Consider the following 22,653-nt stretch of genomic DNA (forward strand, 5'->3'; position numbering starts at 1 on the left):
CCAAACGAGGGTGAGTCCTCAAGGTTTATTATAGAAGCCTATAAAAGAGCCACATTGAGTATTTCCAAAATCACAAAATGCACAACTTTTTTTAATATGCAACATGGAATATTATATACAGATTAAAACCACGACAGCAAAAACACTCACACGGCACCAGTTTCATATCAAAACAAAACACACAAGTGCTTTTTCAATATTAAAACAACTGTGATAAAAACATATTAACATTTTGAACCATGTTTACAATAGAGGAAAAAATTCATATTTTACTAAATAACAAATATTTAACAGCAAAAACTTTATACTAAATATCTATTTTGAATTATAACAAAAATAGTACTTATAATAGTTTATAAAGACAGACACAAAATTATAACATTTATGAAAAAACAAGTTCTGTGTATAAAATTATATTATAGCGATCTGGGCAGGGTCAGGATGGTGACCAGAACACAAATGCCAGCGCCCAACATTGAAAGTGCTTCAATCTGCAAGCCCATGGCGGGAAGAGTTTTGTGGGGTTTTGTCTTTTTAATGTCAAGTTACAATAGTAGGAATGGTTAAGTGAGAACACATCACCCATCTAATGCTACCTCTAGAAAACCTACACACTAGCACAGACACGGATGGATATAAAGAGGAGACATGGGTGAGTCTCAACATTGGAACCCTCCTGTCAGCCAGTCAAGAGCTTTCTTCAGTTCTCTTCTTATTGCCTTTGAGACCCAGCGGGGCAAATGATCCTTCTTCCCTCCCTCACAGGGATCCCCTCAGCCTTGCCTTCTCTGCCCCTCCCAGGCTGGTCACCCAAACCAAAGGCCACTGAGGTCTCCCGCAGCCTTCCAGCTCCCTGCCCCTCGCCGGGGCCAGGCCTGGCAGGCTTCCTGTCTGAAGCTGCACTTATGCAATCCTCGATATTTAGTCAAAGACATTTGGGTCAAGGCAAGCTGGGTCAGCTTAGAGGAGCATGAACCTTCCAGACACCGGGCTTTTTTGTAGGTAACAGATTCTGGTGCACCATGCAGCTATTTTCAAGCTTTGATGAGTCTTTACACATTTTTGCCTGTTTTTCAGAATGGGGCGGTGGGGTGGGGGAGGTTGAGATCTTACTCATTTTATTAATGTCAATTTTTGCCAATAACGTCTGTGCCACACTTGCCTTTTAACAGTGAAAAGGTAGGAACCAAAGGAAAGACTTGAGAACGGGGCTGACAGAACAGTCCGCAGGCACGAGCCATTCCTGTAAAGCCCACCACAGGGCAGGTGTGCATGGGGGCGGGAGTGGGGGGCTGCCGCCTGCCCACTGAGCACCACCGGGGTTGCCACTGAGCTGCTCACACGGGCCACTGCTACGGAGAGGCAACCGGGGAATCCACGTCCCGCATTCTTCTTCTGTGTGTTTTTGATTTTCTCCTAAAGGGGATTCACCGCTTCTATAACATCAAAAGCCAACAGAGAAACAAGAAAAGCAAAGAAAAACTTGAAAACAGACAAAATCACTTAGAGACTCACCAAAGGCCCCAAACCATCCCCGGGAGGCATCCCTAACTGCCAACACTCAAAATGCCAGTGGCAGGAGCTGCTCTTCCTTCATCCCCTGACCAGCCGGTTTGCAGCCAAATCACTTCTGACGAATCACACACGTACCCTCCTCCTCAGCTCTAGCTGCAGCGCCCTCCTCAGCTGCCTCAAGACCAAGCAGAGGGCCCGAGTCAGCTCTGAGGAAGGGCTGCCTTCTGCACTCACCTCCCCTTGCTTTCACCTGGTCCCCGCACCCCTGAGCTGGGCTAAGCAGACAGTGGCATAGAGGGGGAAGGGACTTCAAGGACACCTTTCCAAGGGCAAAGGGCAAAGGGTGAGGGTTGAGGGAGGGACGACGGAGCCCCTGGCTCCCCGTCAGAAGAAAGAACCCGTATCCTTCCCTATACTCACTAGCCAGAGTGGGGGGCACTGGGGTGCACAGTGACCAAGTGGGACACAGCAGTAGCCTCCAAATCCCCGGTGATCAAGGTTTCTGACAGAGCAGGGAGGGAGGCTGTGGGCCGTTTCCCCATCCCCACCAGGGGACAAAGGCAGATGTGCTGGGTTTCACCTCAGGAGTGAGGCTCTGAGGTTGAACCCACAGAAGGTCTGGTGCCTGGGGGAGCTGCTCGACCCTAGGCTGGCGGGGGGCGGGGGGGTGGTGGTGGCTGGGTCACTTGCAGAAGTCCTGCCGGGGACAGCTGGGATGGAGGCCAGGGGACGGAGGAGATACTTGTTCCAGTCCCAGTAACACCAAGATTCGATTATATTAGTGAATAAATATGGGGGCGGGGGAAAGGCCATCCATGAGCCGAGGGCCTTGGGTGTATGTGTAACGGGGAGCAGGGCGGGCTCCAGGCCGCCTGGCAGAAAGGTGCGGGTGTCAGTGCGTGTGCCCAGGGCCACCAGGGAGGATGCTGGGAGGACAGGGCCTGGGGCTCCTTTGCCCTAAGGTCAGAAGAGAGAAAAAGTAGCAGCAATAGGTAATTTCAAATGTCCAAAACGGCAAGGGGTGGGCATCCAGGCTGGTTACAGCCTGACCCTGCCCTGCCAAGGGTGACTGGTGTTCTATTACCCAGGATGCTGTTCCCCGCGGGCACTGGTGGCCACACCGGGAGGGGCACTCGTCCCATCTGAGCCGAGGCAGGGGGGGTGCTGAAGAGAGGGCCAAAGGGGGCACCTCTTTTCCTCCCATCCCCCACGTCAACCACCTGACCTCACATGAAAAAAGTCCAAAAGAAAAGGGAGGGGAGAGACCAGTTCAGAACATCACAAGCAAAGGCACAGCCAACATCTAACACTGTGATGGGCATGCGGGGCGGGGGGGCCAGGCCCTTTCCCGGGGGAGCTAAGCTGTTGGGGACTGGAGAGATTGGAGAGAAGCAGGGGCCAGGGGGAGAGCCCAACCCCAGAGAGCCCTTTTGACTTGGGGCAGGTTTGCCAGGGAGGGGAAGAGGGGCGGGCAAGGCCTGGGGGGCCCTCCCTCTTCCCCGGGCTGCAGCCCCCTCCCACACACAGGTTTCTACCCTTCCATCGCCTCCCGCCCCGAGGCCGGGCACCCTAGACCGTGGCGCTCAGCATGGCCTCCGTCTCTGGCAGGATCTTGTTCTGGTTGGAGTCCAGGCCAAAGAACTTGACACTGAGGCCATCCACAGGGTGCAGGACAGGGACCAAGGTGATGCGGGGGAAGGTCCGGGTGGCCAGCTCGAAGCGGCTGGTGCTGGCCAGCTCCACCGCCAGCACCTTCAGGAACAGCTTGGCCAGGTGCTTGCCCAGGCAGGTCCGGACACCACCCCCGAAAGGGAGGTAATGGAAGCGGCCATCCTTGTCCTCGCTCCGCGCCTGACCGAAGCGCTCAGGGTCGAAGACGTTCACATCCTTGAACACGGGCGCCGTGTCATGTGTGTCCCGGATGCTGTACATGACACTCCAGCCTTTGGGGATCTGAAAACCCTGGGGGCAAGGCGGGGGCAGGGGTGGGATGCGGTGGTGAGAACCAGAGGAGGTCTGAGAGGACCCAGGACCTTCTGCCTGCCAGCCCCCACCCAGATGTTCCTGGAGGCACCCCACTGTGGTCCCCGGGGGCCTGGCCAGCCTCCCCCTTTGGCATGTCAGTCCACCTACTTATAGATGTCCCCGTGCAGCTTCACAGCACACCCAGCTGGGCTGCAACTGACCCAGCATCTGGGGCAGGGTCCCTGCTGGGTCCCTCCTGTCTGCCTGAAAGCTCCGTCTCCGCATGAAGCTGAGGTACCCCACGGAGAGCTGGTCTTTCCCATCGGCCAACCCCCCACCCCACAGCCCACGGGCCCAGCCTCACGTCGAGCTCGAAGGTCTGCAGCACAGTGCGGTAGCCACCGGAGACGGGCGTGAACAGGCGCATGACCTCCTTGATGACGCAGTCCAGGTAGTGCAGCCCACTGAGCGTGCTGAGGCGCAGCGTGCCCTCGCAGGGGCAGCCGCCGCTGTGCAGGATGCCCTGGGCCCGCAGCTCCTCCCGCAGCTTCTCCAGCACGGCCGGGTGCTTCAGCAGCTGCATGACGAGTGAGGTGCTGGCACTGGCAGTGGTGGCGTAGGCGGCGAAGATGAGCTCCAGCGTCCCGTCCTGCAGCAGCAAAGAGGCTCCGCTTGCAACCTGGGTTCAGCCCGGTGGCCCCAGCCTGCGGACAGCCCCTCTCTGCCAGTGTCCCCCAGGCCCCGGGGTCATCTAGCTGGGCCCTGCTGCTTGCTCTGAGCCTCACGTTGCTGAGCCATTTGGGCCACGATAGACAGCGGTCACGGGTCCAGTCCCCTGGCTGGGCAGAAGCACGAGCCTAAAAGTCCCTTGGGGAAGGGCTGCTTCTCACTCACTGCCGGATTCCAGGGCCGGCCTCGGCAGCCCCAATGAGCGCAGTGATCTCACAGCAGAAAGAGAGCAAATCCCAAGGAGCAGGCACGGTGCGGGCGAGTGGGGGTGAGGTGCAGGGTCTCAACCTGGGCCTCCGGACAGGCAGCCCCAGCTCCTTCCTCCCTCCCCAGGAGAAGGACATCTGGTAGGTGGTCAAGAGAGTTGAGGGGTTGGGAAAGCAGTCTGGGGTCATACCCACGAGGACCTGGGACTGCAGTGAGAAGGCTGGGGGAAGGTGGTCCCCAGAAGACTTAGAGCCCCTCCGGGGTCCTCTGGGGAGCAGTGGTGCCCCACAGAGAGGCCCCACCAAGTTATCTTGTTCCAAGCCCTGCATTTTACAAATGTGGATGCTGAGCCCCGAGAGGGGAGTGAAAGAACAGGTCCTTTACTTGCCACGGCACCACCTACAAGTCACAAAACTTCTTATGAAATGGGAAAGTCTTTGGAGCTCCTTCCTGGCTCATGAGGAAAAAAAAAAAAAAACTGGAGCTCGAATACAGGGAAGCAGAGACCGTAGGGACAGAGCAGTCGGCTGTGAAGTGTCCACAGGCACCTGGCAAGCACGTGAGTGGCAGAGTCTAGACGAGGACGAGCTAATGCTCCCTCCTCGGGTGGAACATCCACCCTAAGAAAGGGCAGGCAGGAAGCCCTTCTTGGAGCCCAGTGTGGACAGTCTCGGGGCCAGCAGCCCAACTGGGCATAGCCAGTGCCAGGCAGGCTGGGAGAGTGTCAACGGCCACCCACTTGAAAAGGCTGCTCTTCCCCAAGGGCTGAGGCTGCCCTCCTGCAAGTGGCTTCTCCTTCCAAGCCTGCATTTCCCTAGGTGACCTCCTAGGGCTACTGTGACCACGAAATGCACTGAAATAGTGAACACTGGGGTGGGGGGCTGGCTGGGGAGAGTGAGGGGGTCAACGACGCTGTAGACGCCACGTCTGTTCCGGGTTTCTAAGAACCAGTTTTTGGTATCTTTTCCAACATGGTAGATGGGACTGTGGGTGGGATGGAGGCAGTGGGGCCCAGCTGCTGTGAGGACCGCTCACCACCAGGGCTGGGTGCACAGCAAGCCATGCAGAGGGCAGGGGCGGCCCCGTCCGTGTGGGTGCTCCCACCCTGAGCAGCCCCAGCACGGAGCGCAGGCGTTTGTGCTGCCTGAGGTGGGTCGGGGGGTGGGGCGCCCCACCTTCAGTTCCTGCATGGTCATCTCCTCCCCGTGCTCCTTGCTGCTCTCGATGAGGATGTCCAGTGCGTCCGAGTAGTCCTTGCCCTGCGTGCACTGCAGCTTCTCCCGGATCGCCTTTTCCAGGCCCTTCTGTAGGGTCTGTCGTGCCTGAATGCCCTAAGGTGGGGAGGAGGCCATCTGGTTACCCAAGGGGCAGGGCAGGGTCACTGAGGGCCTCCTCCCAAGGCCGGGCAGGGCGGGGTGGGGACTCTTCTGAGAGTTTCCCAGCTAAGCAGCAGAGACCCTGGGCGAAGGCTCCCGCTGAAACCTCCCCTCTGTCTGTGTGACCAGTGACCATCTGAGCAGTCAGCTGCCCCTCCCTCAGGGTGGGCTCACGGATGCCCATCTCCTCTCCTCCCAGGCCCTGGGTGCTCACCCGCCGGTAGCCACTAAAGGGCAAGTCCACAGGCAGGGAGAAGACGTTCTCCACAAACTGCTGGTAGACCTCAAAGAGGTGCCCGAGGTCCTCCTCAGGGATGCTGAAGCCCAGCAGCACTCGGATGGCCATGCGGAAGGTGAGCTTCTGTGCCTCCTGGTACACGTTGATGGCCTCGGGGTGGCTGCTCCAGGCACGTAGTGTGTCCTGGATCACCAGCTGGATCTTGGGCAGGTAGCTCTCCAGGGCCTCGTGGCTGAAGATCTTGGAGAAGACCTGGAAGGCAGAGGGTCAGATGGACTCTGGCCTGCCCGCCCGGCCCAACTGAAGCACCGTTCCCACGACCGTGATCAGGGAGAACTCCAGGTCCTGACCCTGACCAAGCTCAAGCCTTTCTGTCTCCAGACACTGTCCCTCTGCTGGTTCCTCTACTCTGAACCCCCCTCCTACTGCCCACGTGTTGGAGGGGAGGAAGGGGAAGGACGGGATTAAAACACAGTTCATAAAGTCGGGACATTCAACGTCACTCACAGGGTGACCTGAGCTGGCATTCCTTTCTGAAACCCCAGAAAATCATGTGCTCCAAATAATGGCAAAGCCCGGGGACTGGGCAGTCCAGCTGCCAACAGGTCTGCAGGCGATGTGGCCATACCAGAGTCGGGGGCAACACAAGAGGGCGCTGGGCAGGGCTGGAGAGGAGGCTGCCCCTCCACTGCAGGGGCCATTCCTGAATGCCCAGGCCACGGGGCAGACGTGCCCAGGAGGAACAGAACACAGGTGAATGGACTGGACAAGGAAGAGGTGGAAAGCAGTAGGTGGCTCTTTTACTCCACTGATGGGATAGCAAGAGAGTCCAAGGCTAGACTGCAAGCAGGACTTCCTGAGACCCAAGACTGCTCTCACTCCCTGGGAAATATCTACTGGGCAGAGATCGTAGGGAGTTTGTTAACTGTGCCATCCAAATGTCTTCAGTGTGGCCGGGTCTGGAGGCACGGGGATGGGGGCAAGGCTTCCCACCTCAAAAGATCAGAAAGCCAAACAGAAGGCCTTTTAATTTCCCGCATCTTCCCAGTCCATTTTAAGTAGCCAGTGAGTCCCTGTTTCCACCTCCCTTGCTTGCTGTCCTCCTGATTCCTGAGCAAGTTCCTCAGCCCCCCGCCCCCTCCTCACCCAGATGCCCCTGCGCACAGTTTCACGCTGCTGCCCGGGGTGCACAGGAGAGGGTAAGATGTTAGTTTATTTACCGTTGGCCGGTGGGTCACACGGGCAACCAACAATGTCTAGCCCAGACCCCCAGAGTCCAGAGCAGAAGGAGGTGCCCCCACCGGGGCCAAGGGAAAGTTCACCAGGGAAGGCAGGGGGTGGGGGCGGGCAGCGCAGAGGAAGGAGACAAGTACTCCTCTAGCCGCACCCCCATCAACCCCACGCAAACCACACACACGCGCCCACCCTCCCCTCCTGCCCCCAAACACAACCACCGCACAAACTGTAAATGTGAGAATTTCCCCTGCAGTCAGCTCAAGGAGGAAAAGGTAACATTTTCCTGGCCTCAGCCCTGCATGGCTAATGGGAGGGCTGGTTTGCAGAAATAACAGTGCTGGCCCTTCAGTGGCCCAGCCAGGCGTTCACAATAGCACTTTCATTCCGAAATTCCCGGTGGGCAGAGGGAGGGAGGGAGGGAAGGAGGCCGGTGAGGGGCAGAAAAGCCAGCACTGTCTGGGGCTGCTCCTGCTGCTAAGGGACAGCTGACATGTAGAAGGGTGAGGGGAGGTGGCCAGGGGCAGCCCAGGCCTGGCCAGGTCACTCACACCTTGCTCAGCTGTGAGGACCCGGGGAATTTCCAGGGCCACCTCCCGCCAGGGTGCTCTCTGCCTCAGCCCCACCCCCCTGGACCCTAGTGTCCTTAGGATGCCAGGTTCCACTCTTGGTCTAGGAGTTTTACGGGTAGGAGTGGGGCCCTGCCCCAGAGCCCATCACTGGCCTGCTAGGGGCCCTTACGAAACAGCAAAGAGCCCACAGAAGGAGCAGTAAGCGGTCCGTGGCTCATGAGGGATGCAGGATGATAGCTCCGTGGCTGCCAGGTGTCGGTGGGGAGGCTGGAGGTAGGGCAGGCAGGGGCAGGGGGACCACGTCTGGCCAGAGCCAGCCAACCCATGGCAGAGTCAAGGGCACTGCCCTGGAAGGAACGTAGCAGGGGCTGGTCAGGGCCCCCAGCACACAGGACACCTGGGCCCAAAGGTGGGCCTGTGGAGGGGGAATCAAGCAGAGGCCCATGCCGACCAGGACCAGCCGAAATCAAAGCCAGGTAGGCTCCTAAGATGCAGTGGGTGGTGGGAAAAGGCAGGCTGGGCACCCAGAAACCTGAGTTTTATTCCCAGATCATACACCAACTTACTGTGGGATCATGGCCAAGTCACCTCGCGGCCTCACGGTTTCCTCATCTGTAAATTGGTAAGGTTGAACCAGGTGATCTCTGTGGTCCCTTTCAATGCACAGATCACACGAACACCAATATCCGTGTGTCCCTAAGTAGACGCTATCCCCTCAAAGAAGCCCAGAATCTGGCACCGCATCAGTCACCTGGTGTTAAGTGCCTGCCAGGCCCCCACTCACACACCTCGTATGGGCTACAGTGGCTCAGGAAGGGCCATCCCAAGGTTACCAAAGGGGGAGCTCTGAGGGACCCCACTGCACCCCGAGGAGTGGCCAGACAGGACCCAGGGACAAGCCTTGCCCTGCCTGTCCCAAAGGTTACATTCCCTGCGCCCTCTAGCGATGGCCGGCTGAATCGCTCCTTCTCCAGCCTTGGGGCCCACGGAGAGCAGGAAGGACCCAAGGGGACCTGGGACTGGGCAGAGCGACTCCAAGGGCAGGGGGTCCACACCTGACCTCTAGGTGGGAAGGGGCCCTGAGCAAGGCCAGGAGCTGAAATGACCGCAGGAAGCCTGCACCTGCAGGTCCCCCGGGGTGGGGCTTCTGAAAGAATTGCAGCCATGACCAGGGCTCTTATCTTGACCCAGACAGGAATCTAACTGGATGCTCTGGGGTCCCTTTCCTCCTGGCCGTCCCATGATTGTCCTCAGAGGCCCCCAGAGGTGGAGAAACTACCCAAATGAGAAGCCGAGCAAAGGCAGATTGCGGGCACTCCAGGCTCAAGGGGCTTTGCTCGGTGGTCACCAAGTCCATGCCCCTGCCTCCCGCCCAGCTGTTCCACAGGCATCAGAGCCTCCCAGGGCCTCATCCCTGGGACCGTGCCCAGGGTTAACAACGTGGGCACTTCCCAAAGCCAGGGCAGCCCAGAAACCACCGCCCACCACAAAGGCCAGGAGGAGGCGGAGGTGCTGCCCAGGGCACAGGAAGGCCTGGGCACGTGGGGGAGGTCAGGGTCGGGACTTGGGCACAGGGGAAGGCACCTGCGAAGCAGCTCATCGTGAAGAGGGGAAGGGTTCCAGGCGGCCCCAGAGCCCACAGCCTGACCGCAGTTGCAGCAGGAGCCAGGGCTGCTTTGTTTCCCTCTGGGGCTTCCCTCGGAATCCCCACAAGTGAGCCAAGAGTGCTGGACAAAGGTCACCGGGAAGCAGCCTGTCTCGGGCAGAGCCCTGCACAGGGAGCAGCAGGTATGGACATCCCATCAGGGTTGGCGCTGGGGAGAGCAGGGCGGAAGTGCACGGGAGACCTGGGAACTCCAGGCACAGACCCGGAGCAGGACGGGCTCTGGCCTTGAAGGATGTGCTTGGAAACCCTCCCCCAACCTCTACGGGTTTTCCCAACAATGCAGTTGGCTCAAGAGCCCACATCCCGGGTTCTCGCTCTCCCTGTAATAAAAGCTGAATCCACAACCAGGGTGGTGGTGGGGGAACCACCAGGGGGCTTGTCAAGGCTCAAATTCTGTATAATTGTTCCTACAAATGTCTCCCCCACTCCTACCTCTCAGGCAGCGCCCCTGGGAGGGGAGTCGCTCACTGGACCCCCATGACCCTGCACGCTGACCCGCTCAGCCAGATAACCTCCCCTTCTCAACTGGCGGCTGTGGATGGATGGAGAAAAGGATGGGCAGCCTCAGAAGCGGGAAGAGCCAGAGAGGGGACCCACTCCCCGGTCCAGTGACTCAGACTGGGAGGAATGGAGGCGGCTGCCCGGGAGGGTGGGGGCCTAGGCAGGCCACCCCGCCAAGCCACCGGGGCCGCGGCCTGCGGAGTGGAAAGAATAACAGCGGGCGGGCAGCCGCCGAGGCAGCCGCCGAACAGCACAGGGGTGAGGCCAAGGTGCGCACTTCATGCTCAAATAGGGGGAGGGCGAGAAAGGACGTCATCCCTCAGCTGCCTGGCATTTCCACTGGACCTCCACTCCACCCTGGCTGCCTCCTGAGCCAGTCCTCACTCAGCCCCTCTGACTGCGAGGGGCTGGCCGGCCAGATCCCCCAGCCTGCATATGCCCCTTCTGGGTCCCCAGCATCTGTGGGCAGAGTATCTGTCCCCGACTCAAGTCCAGCTCTGACTGTCCCCCCAACTCTTCTACCCACAACAAAAGCACATTGTGGGTGAGGGGAGAGCAGCACTTGGCACATACCTGCCGGGCTCTGAGAAGTTTTGTCCAGACCCTCCTATCCCTCCTCCAACCGTAGAAAAACCCCCTTAGAAAGCAGAGGCCCAAAGAAGGAAGGGCTTTCCCAAGGTCACAGTCCGGGGCACAACTGGCCACACTCACCAGGGTCCCTGAACACCCTGCCTCCCACCAATCCAAACCCCGCTGAGCCACCCTCTACCAGTCCTGGGGGCTCTAGATGTATCTAAGAGCTAGAAGGGGCCGCTCCTCTATTAATTAATTAATTAGTTAATTTGGGGACGCCCAAAATTTATTCTAAGGGTAAGGCCAGCTGTTTCGGCTACTCTGTCAGCCCCTGGAGGCACCCCCCCCACCCCGCCCTTCAGCCCCGGGAACCTGGAACAGACACGACAACTGGCTTAGAGGGATCAGGGCCAGAGCAGACCCCAGCCAAGCCTCCCCACTTCCAGCCAAGGACACAACTGTCTCCCAAGGCTGGGAGAGCCAGCGTCACGGCATCACAGCCTTGGACCCCACCCTGCCCTGGGAGAAGGACGCGGAGGGAGGTGAAAGGGACGGCCCACACCACTCACCCCTGCCTGACACAAGGGCACGCAGAGGGAGGAGCCCACTCCCAGGCGCCCAGGTGGCTGGCCGGGGGCACCCTCCCCCACTGACCTTCAGAGACATCCGCTCCTGCCACCTGCCCCCTCAGCAGCCCCTGATGCTACAGTAACTTTTGGTGAAGGACCCCCGCTGGCAGCACAAAGGCTCCCGTGCCTCTGCCAGGGGGCAGGGATAGAGCTCCCAGTAGCAGGGCTGCCTGGCCATGCCACCGCCTTCCCTTCCCACACAGGTGGAAACTTCTGCCCTGAGCTGAGCCTGGCAGACATGACTTTGAAGCCAGAGGCTGTGCAGTGGTTCAAAGGCCACCTGGAGCCAGTCTGAGCCGGCCTCCCCCAGGACCCCACGACCATGGGCTCTCTTGGCTCTGCCTTCCTGCTGAGGCACCTCCTGGCCTTTCCATCCCGACATAAACCCCAGCCTACAGAGGATTTCTGAGGCGAGCGCAGTAACCCTGAGCCTGAGCTCCACCCCGAGCCAGGACGGGGCCCAAAGGCCAAGTCAGTGAGGATCGGTGGGTGGGCAGGCCAGGCTTCTTAATTCCTATCCCCAAAACGTCTGGAGCTGTTCCCCCACCTCAGCCATGGGCACAGAAGTCCCCGAAGCCAGGGGTCAGGGTAGGAGGGGCAAGAAGACCACTCCTAGGGTCTCCCCAGTCCAGAGTTCCAAAGCTAAGTTCATCCTTGGGATGCACTCCAAGTTCTCTGACAGAATCTCAAGGCCACTGCCTGAAATGCCCTGAAGATGCTGGCCCTTTGGTGCAAAGAGGCCCAGCCCTATCTCCAAAGGAAAAGAGGAAATGTCTGATCCTAGTGTGTGGGGTTGGGCACTGGATGCTTCCAGAACTACCCACGACAACCCCCGCCTCCTCTGGTAACCCTCCCCCACCCCAGCTTCCCTATCAGACTCCATCCACCCTTCCAGGGCAATACCCAGCTTCTTTGCATACAAAGAGAGATGCAGTCCCTCCCCCATGAACCAGAGACCTCCTGGCCCCAGGTAGGGGAGGGGTAACAAAGGAGGAGGGACACAATCTGAGGTCGCAGCTATAAGGACACAGGCCTGGCTTCCAGAGAGGATTCTGTTAGCTTGGGCAAGGTATTCTGGACGTTCTCCCTGGCAACCCTACCCCTCTTGGCCCTAGACCACCAGGGCAGCCTGGACAAACACCTGGAGTGCAGTGATGGCTGTGAGGGACCCCTTCCCAGCACATCTGGTCAGACCTCCAGAGAAGGGGTTGGGGAGCAGCCCCAGTGGAAATAGTGACGGTCCTAGTTCCCCGCCAGCAGGGCCTCAGCACACCTGGCCCCCACTTCCTGCGAGTACATCCTAACCAGGCTGGGCCTGGCCCAGCAGCCCGCTCTCCACAGGTCCCTGCTTGCAGCGTGGGCTGGCTAAGGCAGCGTGAGTGGCACAGGGCAGTCCCCACCCTGGCCAAGTTGGGTCCACTGGGCATTGGGTCCAGAAGACTGGCCATTCTCTCCAGGACCAACCTGTGTGCCTCTGAGTACTCTCTTCTCATCCCTCCAGCTAGATTCTACTTCTTGAGGGCAAGGACCAAGTTTCCAGCTTCTGTGCTTGTATCTAACCTAAGGCCTGCTACTTAACTCAGTAAACTTAAGTTTATGGAACATCGATTCTCTTTGGCGGGGGAAGGACGTTTTCATCTGCCCATTTAACATAGGACCCACACACATGCCACACAGCAAGCACACAACTAGCACACAGAGAGTAGGCCCTGCTTTGGGTTCCCAAGCCTCTGTCAGGATGAGCTGGTTTCTGGCTGCTCCCTTATCGGCAAGGTGCTAGAGGGCAAGGGTGCCTGGAAGAGAGAGACTATCTATGCCTCATCTGTGGTCCTCCTTTGTGGCCCCACCCAGGTCCCACCCCCTCACCCTGTCCCTCACTCCAGCTTCCTTCCGTGTGTATTCCTCCAGCAGCATTCATTTGTGCCCCCCTCCTTCCTCCCTGCCTCCTCCCAAATGGATGATGTAAGCCAAAACCTTGGGGCTTTCCAGGAGGGCCCTCCCCACCTGGAGGCCCAAAGCCAAGTCAGGCAGAGGGTGCAGGGAACTGCAGGGCAACAGCCTCTCCCCAAAGCCCTCTGCACCCCCAGGGTCTCACACTCAGGTCCTGACCAAGCCTTCTTCCCCCCAGCACTCCCTCCCCACCTCCACCCTGACCCTCAGCTTCTGGCAGCCCCAGGTGGGCAGGGCTGAGGAGGGCTCGACTTGGTGGCTTAGAAACAACTCTTCCCATGGATGCCTGTGTTGCAGGCCCTGCCCTGCCTTTTCTTCCTTTCCCGGCTTGGTTCAAGTCCCTCAATCTCTCCAAGCCTCGGGCTCCTCTTCTGTGAGAAAGGGACAGTACTTGCTTTCTTGTCAAAGTTTTTATAAGTTTTTCTTTGGAGCTGGGTTTCTGAGGCTCAGGCTCTCTCCTAAGATCTTTGAAATACGCTTTTGGTGGAGTCACAAAGACTAAGAAAAAAAGGAGTGTTCGGCATATTTGAAGAGCCCCCATTCCTGAGCCTACGGGCCCCCTCCCAGCCACTCCCAAGAACCCTCCCATCTGCCCCCGGGGCTCTGTTAGCTGCTTCCTGCTCTAGTGAAGCAGATGGGAAGACTACTTCAGGAGCCCCTTTCCCAGCCCCTGAAATACATGCTTTAGCGGGGGGGGGTGGCGGGGGGGGGAGGGGGTGGTGTACGTGCTGACCAGTCCCCTCTGATTTTTCCTCCTTTTATCTGTTACGGAGAACTACTCTTCGCAGGCCGTTCGGAAGACGACAGTTCTACAGGATGAACTCCTCTGTTCACACACAGACGTCCGGAGGAGGGGGGCTGCCCCACCATGGCCCTCTCCTGTCTCCCAGGCTCTGCCACTTTTCCCGGAGATCAGAGGCTGCCTCTCCCTTTCCTTTAGGTTTCAAACCGGGTGAGTCCTCTGACCCAATGGAAAAAGTGAAGGGAGGGGAGGTCGTGCAGCGCTGCCCCTCCCCACCCCCGCACCCCAGTCGCGGCCGCTTTAAGCCGGCGGGCCGGCGCCCCGCCCGCCGGCGGCTCAGCTTTCGGGTTACTGCAGTTCAAACAGCACGTGCCGCCCGCGCTCTGAGCCGCAGCGGCGGCGCTGCCCTGGGAGGGGGCGGGGAGGCTTGCCCCTTGCGCGCTGGCTCGCCTCCTCCGCGCCTCTTCCAGGCGCTCGGGAAATCCACAGGATAAACACCCACTTTCTCTTCCTCTTTATGGGAGCGGGTAGGTGCGCTTTGATCCCCCGCCGCGCCTCGGCTCGCCGAAGTTCTCCCACCCCTCGCCCTTCCCCCTCTGTGCAGACCGTTGCGCGCAGTGGCCCAAATTTCACCTCACCTCTCCCAGGCAAGGCCCAGCAACCGCTGCCCACAAGGTGCCCCCAGCCCCCGCGCCTGCCCGCGTCGCCCTTAAGCAACCTGTGGCCGGGAAGCTAGGTGTGATTTTAGAACGATCCGTTTCCAGTCCTCGGAATTCCAGGGGACGAAAAGGAGGAGCGCTGGCCACCGTCCGCCCTCTCTTTTTTCCAGGTTTGTGGAACACGACGATGACAGGCGTTGGACGCCCCTGTCGCCGCATGTTCAAGTTGTCCAAACCAACCCCCAATTAGCTACCCGTTGGGCCTGGTAGTGCGCACGGCGCCGTGGCTTACCAAGAGGGCAGACCCGGAAGAGGCCTGTACAGGCCCTGGATCTGGGATCGCAGCCGTCTGGGCAGGGAGCTTCGGGATCCTCCCACATGGTGTGCAAATGGGGGCGCGGATTCTGGTAGGGACGTCCCCGGGTCTCCGAGAACTCCTTACCCCGAGAGGGGTGCACGGGAGAAGAGGATCAGAGCACGGTTGTGGGGCTCTTGGCCTAGAGTTCTTACCTTGCGCTTGTTGCGGTGGATATCGCCGATGGAGTTGGCCACCGTGTTCGGGCCCAGCAGCATGCGTGTGCTACGTGGCCACTCGGTGCTCACGAGGTGGTGCTCGCCCATGAGGATCTTGCGTACATTCTCCGCGCCCGTCACGCGGATTAGCGGCCGCCCGAGCAAGTGCGTCTTGAATACGTTGCCATACTTCTCCCTCCGCGACGACTGGAAGCCAGAACCCTGCGGGTGCCACGCAAAAACTTTCTCAGGGCCCACATCTCCAGATGGGACACCCGGGAGGCCCAGCCTCGAGGGCCAGCGGGGCAGGGGCGGAGGATCCCACCCGGGGCACCAGTCCCCTACCCCCCCACACACACACGCATGCACGCACGTAGGTTTTATTTTTCACAGCATGCATAAGAACTGGGGTCTAGAGGATAATAAATAAAGCAAGGGGGCGAGAGGCCCAGGGCAACCCCCCGGGAGGTTGTTTTTTAGTAATGACTTGCGGGAGGGAAAAGATATCCTGGACTGCGGGACCAGAAGCTAGAACCTCCGCCTCCCCCCTCCCCCCGCCTCGAGCTCGGGAGACTCTCAGAATAAATATTTCCAGGCTCCCGGCCACGGGCTGGCGAGACCCCGCGGGGTGGCCGCAGGCCAAAGATTATTTATAGCGGCGAGCGGTCGGTGCCCGGAGGCAATCAGTACAGATGGGGGTTGGGGTTTCCTCCGTTCGCTGGTGTGGGCCGCGAAGGGACCCGGCGGCCCTCTGAGGGCTCCTCAGGGTAGAGTCACGGGCCGGGAGCCGCGATTTTCCTAATGCAATATGCCCTGGAAATAACTGAGGAGAGCTTTCGCCGTCGCCCTGGAGCTTGGGACGCGAGAGCGGAGGAAGGCGCTTCCCGAGGGGCGGGGTAGGGCTGGGCGGGGCCGCCGTCGCAGGTAACCGGATCCCCAGCGGCGGCGGCGCGAGCCGAGCGGAGCCAGGCCCCGACCCGGGCCTGGCGCTCGGAGGAGCTGGCTGTGTCGGCCTCACGCGGGTACCGGAAACAGAGGGGACCTCCGAAGGGCGGGAGCAGGGGCGTCCCGCTCACCTTTGACGTCGTAGCTCGCCACCCCACCCCGCATTAACCCTTCTCCGGCCGGGGCAACAGCCGGTGAGAAGGGGAGGGGCGCCACCTGTCAGGCCTTCCCGCCTGCCCGCCGGCAGACGTGCGGATGCCGGCTTCAAACCTGTGGGGTCATGCACTCCCCGAAGGGACACTCCGCTTCCTCTTTTTCCCGGTTGATCCCCCTCCTCACTTGCCCTTCTTCCACGGAAAAGCATTCGCCAGTTAGATGTGTACACACCCCAGCCCTGCCGAAAAGTGACTCTGCAGAACCCGGAGCCCTAATCACTTTTCCACGTGTGCCTCCGGCCCGGGCGCGCGACAGGGAGCGAGCCCGGAGCGCCCGCGCCTCCAGGAGGGGGTCTGGGCCGCGGAGGACACCGCCCCACACCCAGGTTGGCGGGTCGGGGAGAACTCCCGCCACCCTGCCGCGGTTCTAGAAGGCGTCTACCCCTTTAAGAGAAATCAAGGCGAGGGTGGAGGTGCGACAAAAGGGGGCAGAGAGCGGGGTTCCCTCCCTCGGTCTGCTGTACCGGTCTCTCTCACTACGTCTGACTCTCCTCTCCTGCGTTTCCTCTGTTTTTCTTTTCTTTCGACACAAAAGTTGGGCTGTGAATTTTCCGAGGTCGCCGCCGCCTTTCTCCCGCGGCACCCCCTCCCCCGCCTCTGATCTACCTAACTATAATTAAAGTGCGTTTTTTGTGGCATTAATAAAGAGTTATTTGTCCGCCGTTTCCACGGTCTTCACAAAGAGGACTTTCATAGGGGCGGCCGCTCGAGCCGCGAGTCCAATTTATACAAAAATGTTGTATTTTTAGCCCTGGGCTCTGTTTAGATGGCGCACGGTGGAAACGGAGAGCCCTTGGAGGTCCCCCCGTAAAATCTGATAAATGACTCCGAAAAAATAAAGCTGGGATTCAGAGGGCTCCCATTAACCCCTTCAGTGCTTCTCTACACGCATCTCCCATTTCCTTCTCACCTCAGAGTCAAGGGCCCGGGGGGCGAACATATTGGGTGGCGTAGGCCTGCTTCCCCCTCCCCATCTTACGTGGGGGTCGGACGCGGAGCCCCAGAGGCCCTTGAGGGATTCGGAGAAAAGGTCAGGGGACGTTGGTGGCGGGGGTGGGGTGGGTGCAGTGAGAAAGGGGGGGCGGTGACAGACGGTGAATTCTGCAGATTGGCTCTAATACGGCAGGGGCCGACGCCCCTGTGAATATATTTTATTTCCTAAATTCTCGGCCAAAAGCCTAGACCACCGCTGCAGTTAACCCTTTAAGTGTGTTGGCACCGGAGAGGCTCTGGGGATTTCTTTACGGCAGCGGGGCGGGGGGAGGTCCCATTGGTTGAAGTGAACCCCACCTTGTTGCACGAACAGGCCCCCAAAGAGATGGGCTGATTCCGGGACTTGGGAAGAGCGCAGGGCAGAGGAACCTCGCGTGCCCCTCCCGCCCTAGCTCTGCTGTCAATTGGCGCGGGGCGGGGCTGCGCAGGGTGTATGTGTGTGTGCACGCGGATTACACGCGTCTGTTAATTTCAAGCCAAGCTTTCGCACTTCTGAACTCACAGGTCTCTGCGTTCACCTCGCGCCTCCGCTTTCCCAGACCGAGGCTGTCTGTTTCAGTACAGCCAACCTTCTGCTAACTCCTAACAGCATCTGCCGGACAAACACGCGTGCACACGCCCACACAACACACCTTCCGCGGTTAACCCAGAGGACGCCCCCTCCCCAAAGAAAAACCTGCTGTGTATCGAATTGCAAAAGCGATGGTCTAGCACTTGAGGATGTTAATTCCAGGTTAATCTCCCCATTACCTACCTGGGTCTGGTCCCCGACGCGCCCACCCCCATTATCACCAGCAGTGCGGGTTGTGTGGCGTCTCACAACAAACACAGACGCACTCTATGGGTCTCACACACACCTCTCCCAAGTTACTCTCCCCTGCTAAACTGTCCCCACCCAGTAAGTAAATAGACCCTTTTCTCCGAAAGCCGAGAAACCTCGGGTCTCAGACTTCTCATTTTCCTTGGGTTACCTCCTTCCTCCCCTACCACAAAACACACACACTTTCTCAGACCGTAGAACGGGGCTATAGTACCTGGCGTGGCCGGTGACGCGGCGGGAACACTGCCCGGGTCTAAAAGGGGGCAATCCTGGCTGCCCACTCTTTCTTTCCCTGACTCAGTTTTCGGGTCCCAGTGACACCGCCAAAGCCCGGGAAGTCGACGGTGACTGGGGCCTGGAGCGCGAAGGGGAGGCGAAAGCGGCTCACGACTGGATGCCCCCTCCGGCTCGCGCTGCGCGGGGAGCCCCCAGGACGCTCGACGCACCCCTGTTGAGTCGCTCGCGACTGGAAAAAGTCGGTCTTGGGAGCCCTCTCGGTTTCGGGAACCTCTTTTACCAGCCCCTCGAACCTGCGCACCCGGCGCCAGCGGGCTCGGAACCACTCCGCAGGCGGGCAGGGGAAGCCCGGGCGGCTCAGGCAGAGAGGAGGGAAGGGGCGGGGCGGGGACCCGTGCCTTCAGGCTCCCGGCGCCCCCTGGCCGGCCCGCGGCTCCATCCGCCTGGTGCTCGCCGCTAGCGGACCCTGGAGAGCAACGGAGCGAGAGCGCCCTTACCTGTAGCAGCCAGTGGCCGGTCTCTCCGATGAGCGGGAAGCCCATGGAGCCCTTAGGGATGGGCAGCTTGCAGCTTTTGTCGCGGGTGGCAGCCCAGCGCAGCTGCCACAGCTGCTGCGACACGGCCAGCAGCAGCGTCACCGACACCAGGCACGCGGCGAGGGTGGCCAGCGCCGACACCAGCTCCAAGCCTTCAAAGAGCATGTTGGCGGCCGCTCGGGGGATTGGCTGTGCTGGCCGCGGCGGGGGAGGGGAGGGCCAGACGAGAAGGGACGGGAGCGGCGGGGGAGGGGAGGCTGCCGCCGGGGGTCCTGGCACCTCCGGCCGAAACAGAAAAGGAGCAAGGAGCCGAGGGAAGGGAAGTGGAGGCTGCGAAGGGAGCGGAGACAGTAGGGGGAAATCGCCTAAAAGAAGAGAGAGAGGAGACACGAGGCGACTCGGAGTGTAACTTTGTTTGTTTGTTTGTTTGTTTGTTCCCTTATAGCGGGCTTAGGGGCTGCTGGAGGGGTGATGAGACGAAGCCGTGAATCAAGCTGGTGGATTAGCTCTCCCCGCAACCATCACACTCGGAAAACTTTGGAAAACTTTGTCCAGCGGGAGTCTCTCTCGTAAGCCCCTTCCCCTGCTCGGGGGTGGGGGGGAAGAGGGGGGGACAGAGAACTAGCGGAGAGAAAGTGCGATCGATTTGTCAAAAGTTTTCCCCTCAAATTCCTACGTTAAAAAAAAAAAGGAAAAAATCCTGAATCCCCAAATTCCAACGAACCCAGAAACTTTGGGTGCGAGAGGGAAGGCTCTCCGGCTGAGGCGAGTGGAGAGGCCGAGCCTAGCGCCCCTGGACTGCCCCGGGCGGCGCGCCGGAGCCCCAGAGCCGCCGCTGCACCCCCGAGGCGGGCGCGGCGGGCGAGGCGGCGCGGCGGGCGCGGGTGCGGAGCCGGCGGACCGCGGCCCGGACGGGACGCAGCCGGCGACAGAGCCCCGGGCGGGCGCTGGGGCGGCGGCGGCGGCGGCGGGCGGGAGGGGTGAGGCGGGGTGGGGTTGGGGGAGGAGGTGAAAACCCGAGCTGGGCTATTGTATCAATTAAGAAAAGGCAGTCCGTCCCGGGACGCAGTCTCTCGGCTCAGGAGTTGCTGCTGGGAGAAGAAAGTGGGGGGGGGGGGGGGGGGTTGGGGGGAGAAAGGAAGGCAAAAGGAATGAAAGAAGGGAAAAAGCAGGAGGCAGGATTTCAGGGCTGATGGTTTTAAAAGCTTCTCTCAATGTGAATTTGTGCCTCTGAGAGCCAGGCGATGCGTGTGTTTATATAGAGCCGGGAGGCTGCGCCGTGGGCGCTCCGCCAGCACCCCCCACTCCCACCCCAACCCCCACCTCCGCCGCGCTCTCGAAGCCGGAGGCGTGGTGAGAGGCCGGCGGCCGGAGCGTGTGAGCGCCCGCCGGCCTCCAGCCCCGCCCAGGCCGCCCGCAGCCCGCAGCCCGCCGCCCGCCCCGGACCCACTTGTAGCCGCCGCAGGATCAAACTCAGTTCACCTCTCGCCTCCTCTTCCTTCTCGCCGGCGTCTCGCTGAGCCCGGCACCTACAGACGGACGAGATGAGACACACACACACACACACACACACACACACACACACACACACACACACACACGGTGTGCGCTCGCACGGTGCCCGCTTGGCTGCTAGGCTACTTCCCTCCCTCTTCTCCTCCTTGTCGGGCCCCGGCCCCCTTCCCGCATCCCAGGCAGTCCCGCGTGGGCCGTCGCCCCAGCAGCTGAGGTCTCAGGCGGACTGCCCCTCGACTGAGAGGCGCCAAAAGCCCCTAAACCTGTGCTTAGGGTCTCCAGCTCCTATCCCGCGGGACCCCGCTGGCTCCTCCATCTCCCGGAACCCCTCAATCCTCTCATTTGCCACTCCCAATCTCTCCTAGCCGGGGGTCCTCCATCCCGGATCTGGACATCCTCAAACCTCGGAGGCCAAGGTCCCTTCCCCCCACCCCGCATACGTCTCTTACCCTACAGGACCCCGAAGTTCCCCTCTCCCCGTCCGCGTCCCGGGCTGCTGACGCCGCAGCCTTCCTTTCGGACACCTCGAGACCCCCTAATTCGTAGTCCCCTCCGCCCCCCCCCCCGTTGCGTCGGAGGAACCCCGATGCTGGCCCGGTGAATGTCCCGAGAAGAGGACAAATGCTGCGGCCCCGGCACCCGGAGGTGGGAGGTGTCGGGTACAAACGTTCATTGATAAATTAGTAAATAAACACGCCAGGTGAGCGCGGCCACCTTCTCCCAGCCGGCCGCTGAGGGCCCAGCGCGCGTGCCTGTGCGAGGTGTGCGTGTGGCCCGGGGCCGCAACTGTGTGCGCGCGCGAGTGTGTCCCCGGGTCAGCCCGACGTCTATGGAGCTGTGTGGCGTGTCTGCGGGTTTGTGTGTTCTCTCTGGTGCTGTATGTGTGTCTGTGCGTCGTGCATCCGTCTGTCATCTGGGCTCTCCTCCTGCGTGTCTGTGATACATGGAGCTATGCGTGCCAACCCCGACACGGTCTAGCTGGTGCCTGGCTCGCCCTCTCTCGCGCGTCCTGTTTCCCCCCAGCCCCCTTTTCTCCGTCGTTCACTCTTGCACTCCCAGAACACAAGACCTAACCTTCAGTTAGGATGGCGTGTGTGTAAACGAAATTAGATTCCCCTTTTAACACCTCCCCTGCATCCAATACGAGTTCTATTTTAGAGTTCACCAGAAGAGAACGTGTGTGTGTCTAAGGGGCGAGCATCTGTGCTGTCCCTCCCCGTGTGAGCCCTTCCGAGGTTGATGTGGCGGGCGGAGATTTAAAAGCTCTCTTGCTTCTAGCGCTGGGTCATCTCGGCTCTCACTCTCTGCCCTGGAACCCCACCTGGTGGACAGTCGTAGCACTACAGATTCAGGGGGAGGCAATTCCTGCTCCCCCCTTCCCTCTGTCTCCATTCACAGGGAAGGTCAGCCCTAAAGGGCCTGCTTGCAGGCTCCTAAGTGGCTCCACTCCTGCTTCAGTGCCCTCAGACTTCCACCTCAGACGGCTTGGGGCCCAGACCCCCACAAAGTCCCTGTCAGGACCACTGTGACCCCAGAAGTAGAGAGCTGGGGCACATCCTCACAACAGGGAGCTTTCACAGGACAATCAACTCTGGATTGGGTACCCAGGAGCCACGAGACCAAAACCACACCGTTCCCTTTGTTGGGGGGTGGTGGGTGAAACTGGGCAAGAGGGGGGCTGGGGGAGATTGTTGAGGCTCTGCTGTTCTGAAGAGCCCTAAGAATATAGCCTGACCCCCAGACACAGCATTCCTCCAGGATGGCAGACTAGGCAAGGTGACCCTGGGGAACCCATGTGTGGAGACATCAACCTCTGAATGGATGGACACACAGCCTTATAGAGATGCAAACAGATGCACAGGCAAATACTGAGAGAGCATGGGCACGCACGAGCACACACACACACACACACACACACAGGAAGACGCAGGCACGTACACTTAGAGGATCATTGTCAACAAATTCACACAACACCTGCCTCCAACCTCAAGAGACCACAGGAGGTGTCTGCTCTGCAGGGATCACAGCCCCAGAAGTCTCCACGAGCCATTGTCTTCCCCTCCCCCTCTCCTACTTCACTGTTGGCTTTGGGGCACTTTCATCCTCTCTTCCTGTTCAGGTGGGAGTTGGGAGGGGCCCTGGGGGAGTCATTCTGAGTTCTTATGGCCCAGCTACCAAGTGGAGTCCTGGGGAATGTCCATAGGGACAGCATGGCTTCGCAGCAGTAGTCACTGGATTTCCTGATTGGAACCATCTCTCTTCTCAAATCCCAAAGAGTACTTAAGAAAAAAAAAAGAAAAGAAGCCATGGTATTGTAATTCTCT

At 59.9% G+C, this 22,653-nt stretch overlaps 1 protein-coding gene across 1 annotated transcript; it reads right to left on the reverse strand.

The window, feature by feature from the left end:
- Positions 1–22: 22 nt before the first annotated feature.
- LOC132501916 (cytochrome P450 26B1) lies at positions 23–19,665 on the reverse strand. Its single transcript, XM_060117701.1, has 6 exons — positions 18,776–19,665; positions 15,066–15,290; positions 6,007–6,282; positions 5,592–5,747; positions 3,845–4,129; positions 23–3,477 (listed from the first exon to the last, which is right to left on the reverse strand). The coding sequence occupies exons 1-6, from the start codon at positions 18,977–18,979 to the stop codon at positions 3,085–3,087; spliced, it is 1,539 nt and encodes a 512-aa protein (XP_059973684.1). The 5' UTR covers positions 18,980–19,665; the 3' UTR covers positions 23–3,084.
- Between the last annotated feature and the right edge of the window lie 2,988 nt (positions 19,666–22,653).

Source organism: Mesoplodon densirostris, chromosome 14 (assembly GCF_025265405.1).
Source record: "Mesoplodon densirostris isolate mMesDen1 chromosome 14, mMesDen1 primary haplotype, whole genome shotgun sequence".
In the NCBI taxonomy this organism is placed as follows: Eukaryota; Metazoa; Chordata; class Mammalia; order Artiodactyla; family Ziphiidae; genus Mesoplodon; species Mesoplodon densirostris.

What these genes read in the sequence shown, in the direction of transcription:
- LOC132501916 (XM_060117701.1), bottom strand. Translation starts at nt 18,979, where the DNA reads ATGCTCTTTGAAGGCTTGGAGCTGGTGTCGGCGCTGGCCACCCTCGCC. An exon ending in TCCACCGCAACAAGCGCAAG is followed by an intron (nt 6,283 to 15,065) that starts GTAAGAACTCTA and finishes TCTGCCTTCCAG; the next exon opens with GTCTTCTCCAAGATCTTCAG. An exon ending in CCTTTAGTGGCTACCGGCGG is followed by an intron (nt 5,748 to 6,006) that starts GTGAGCACCCAG and finishes TCCCCACCTTAG; the next exon opens with GGCATTCAGGCACGACAGAC.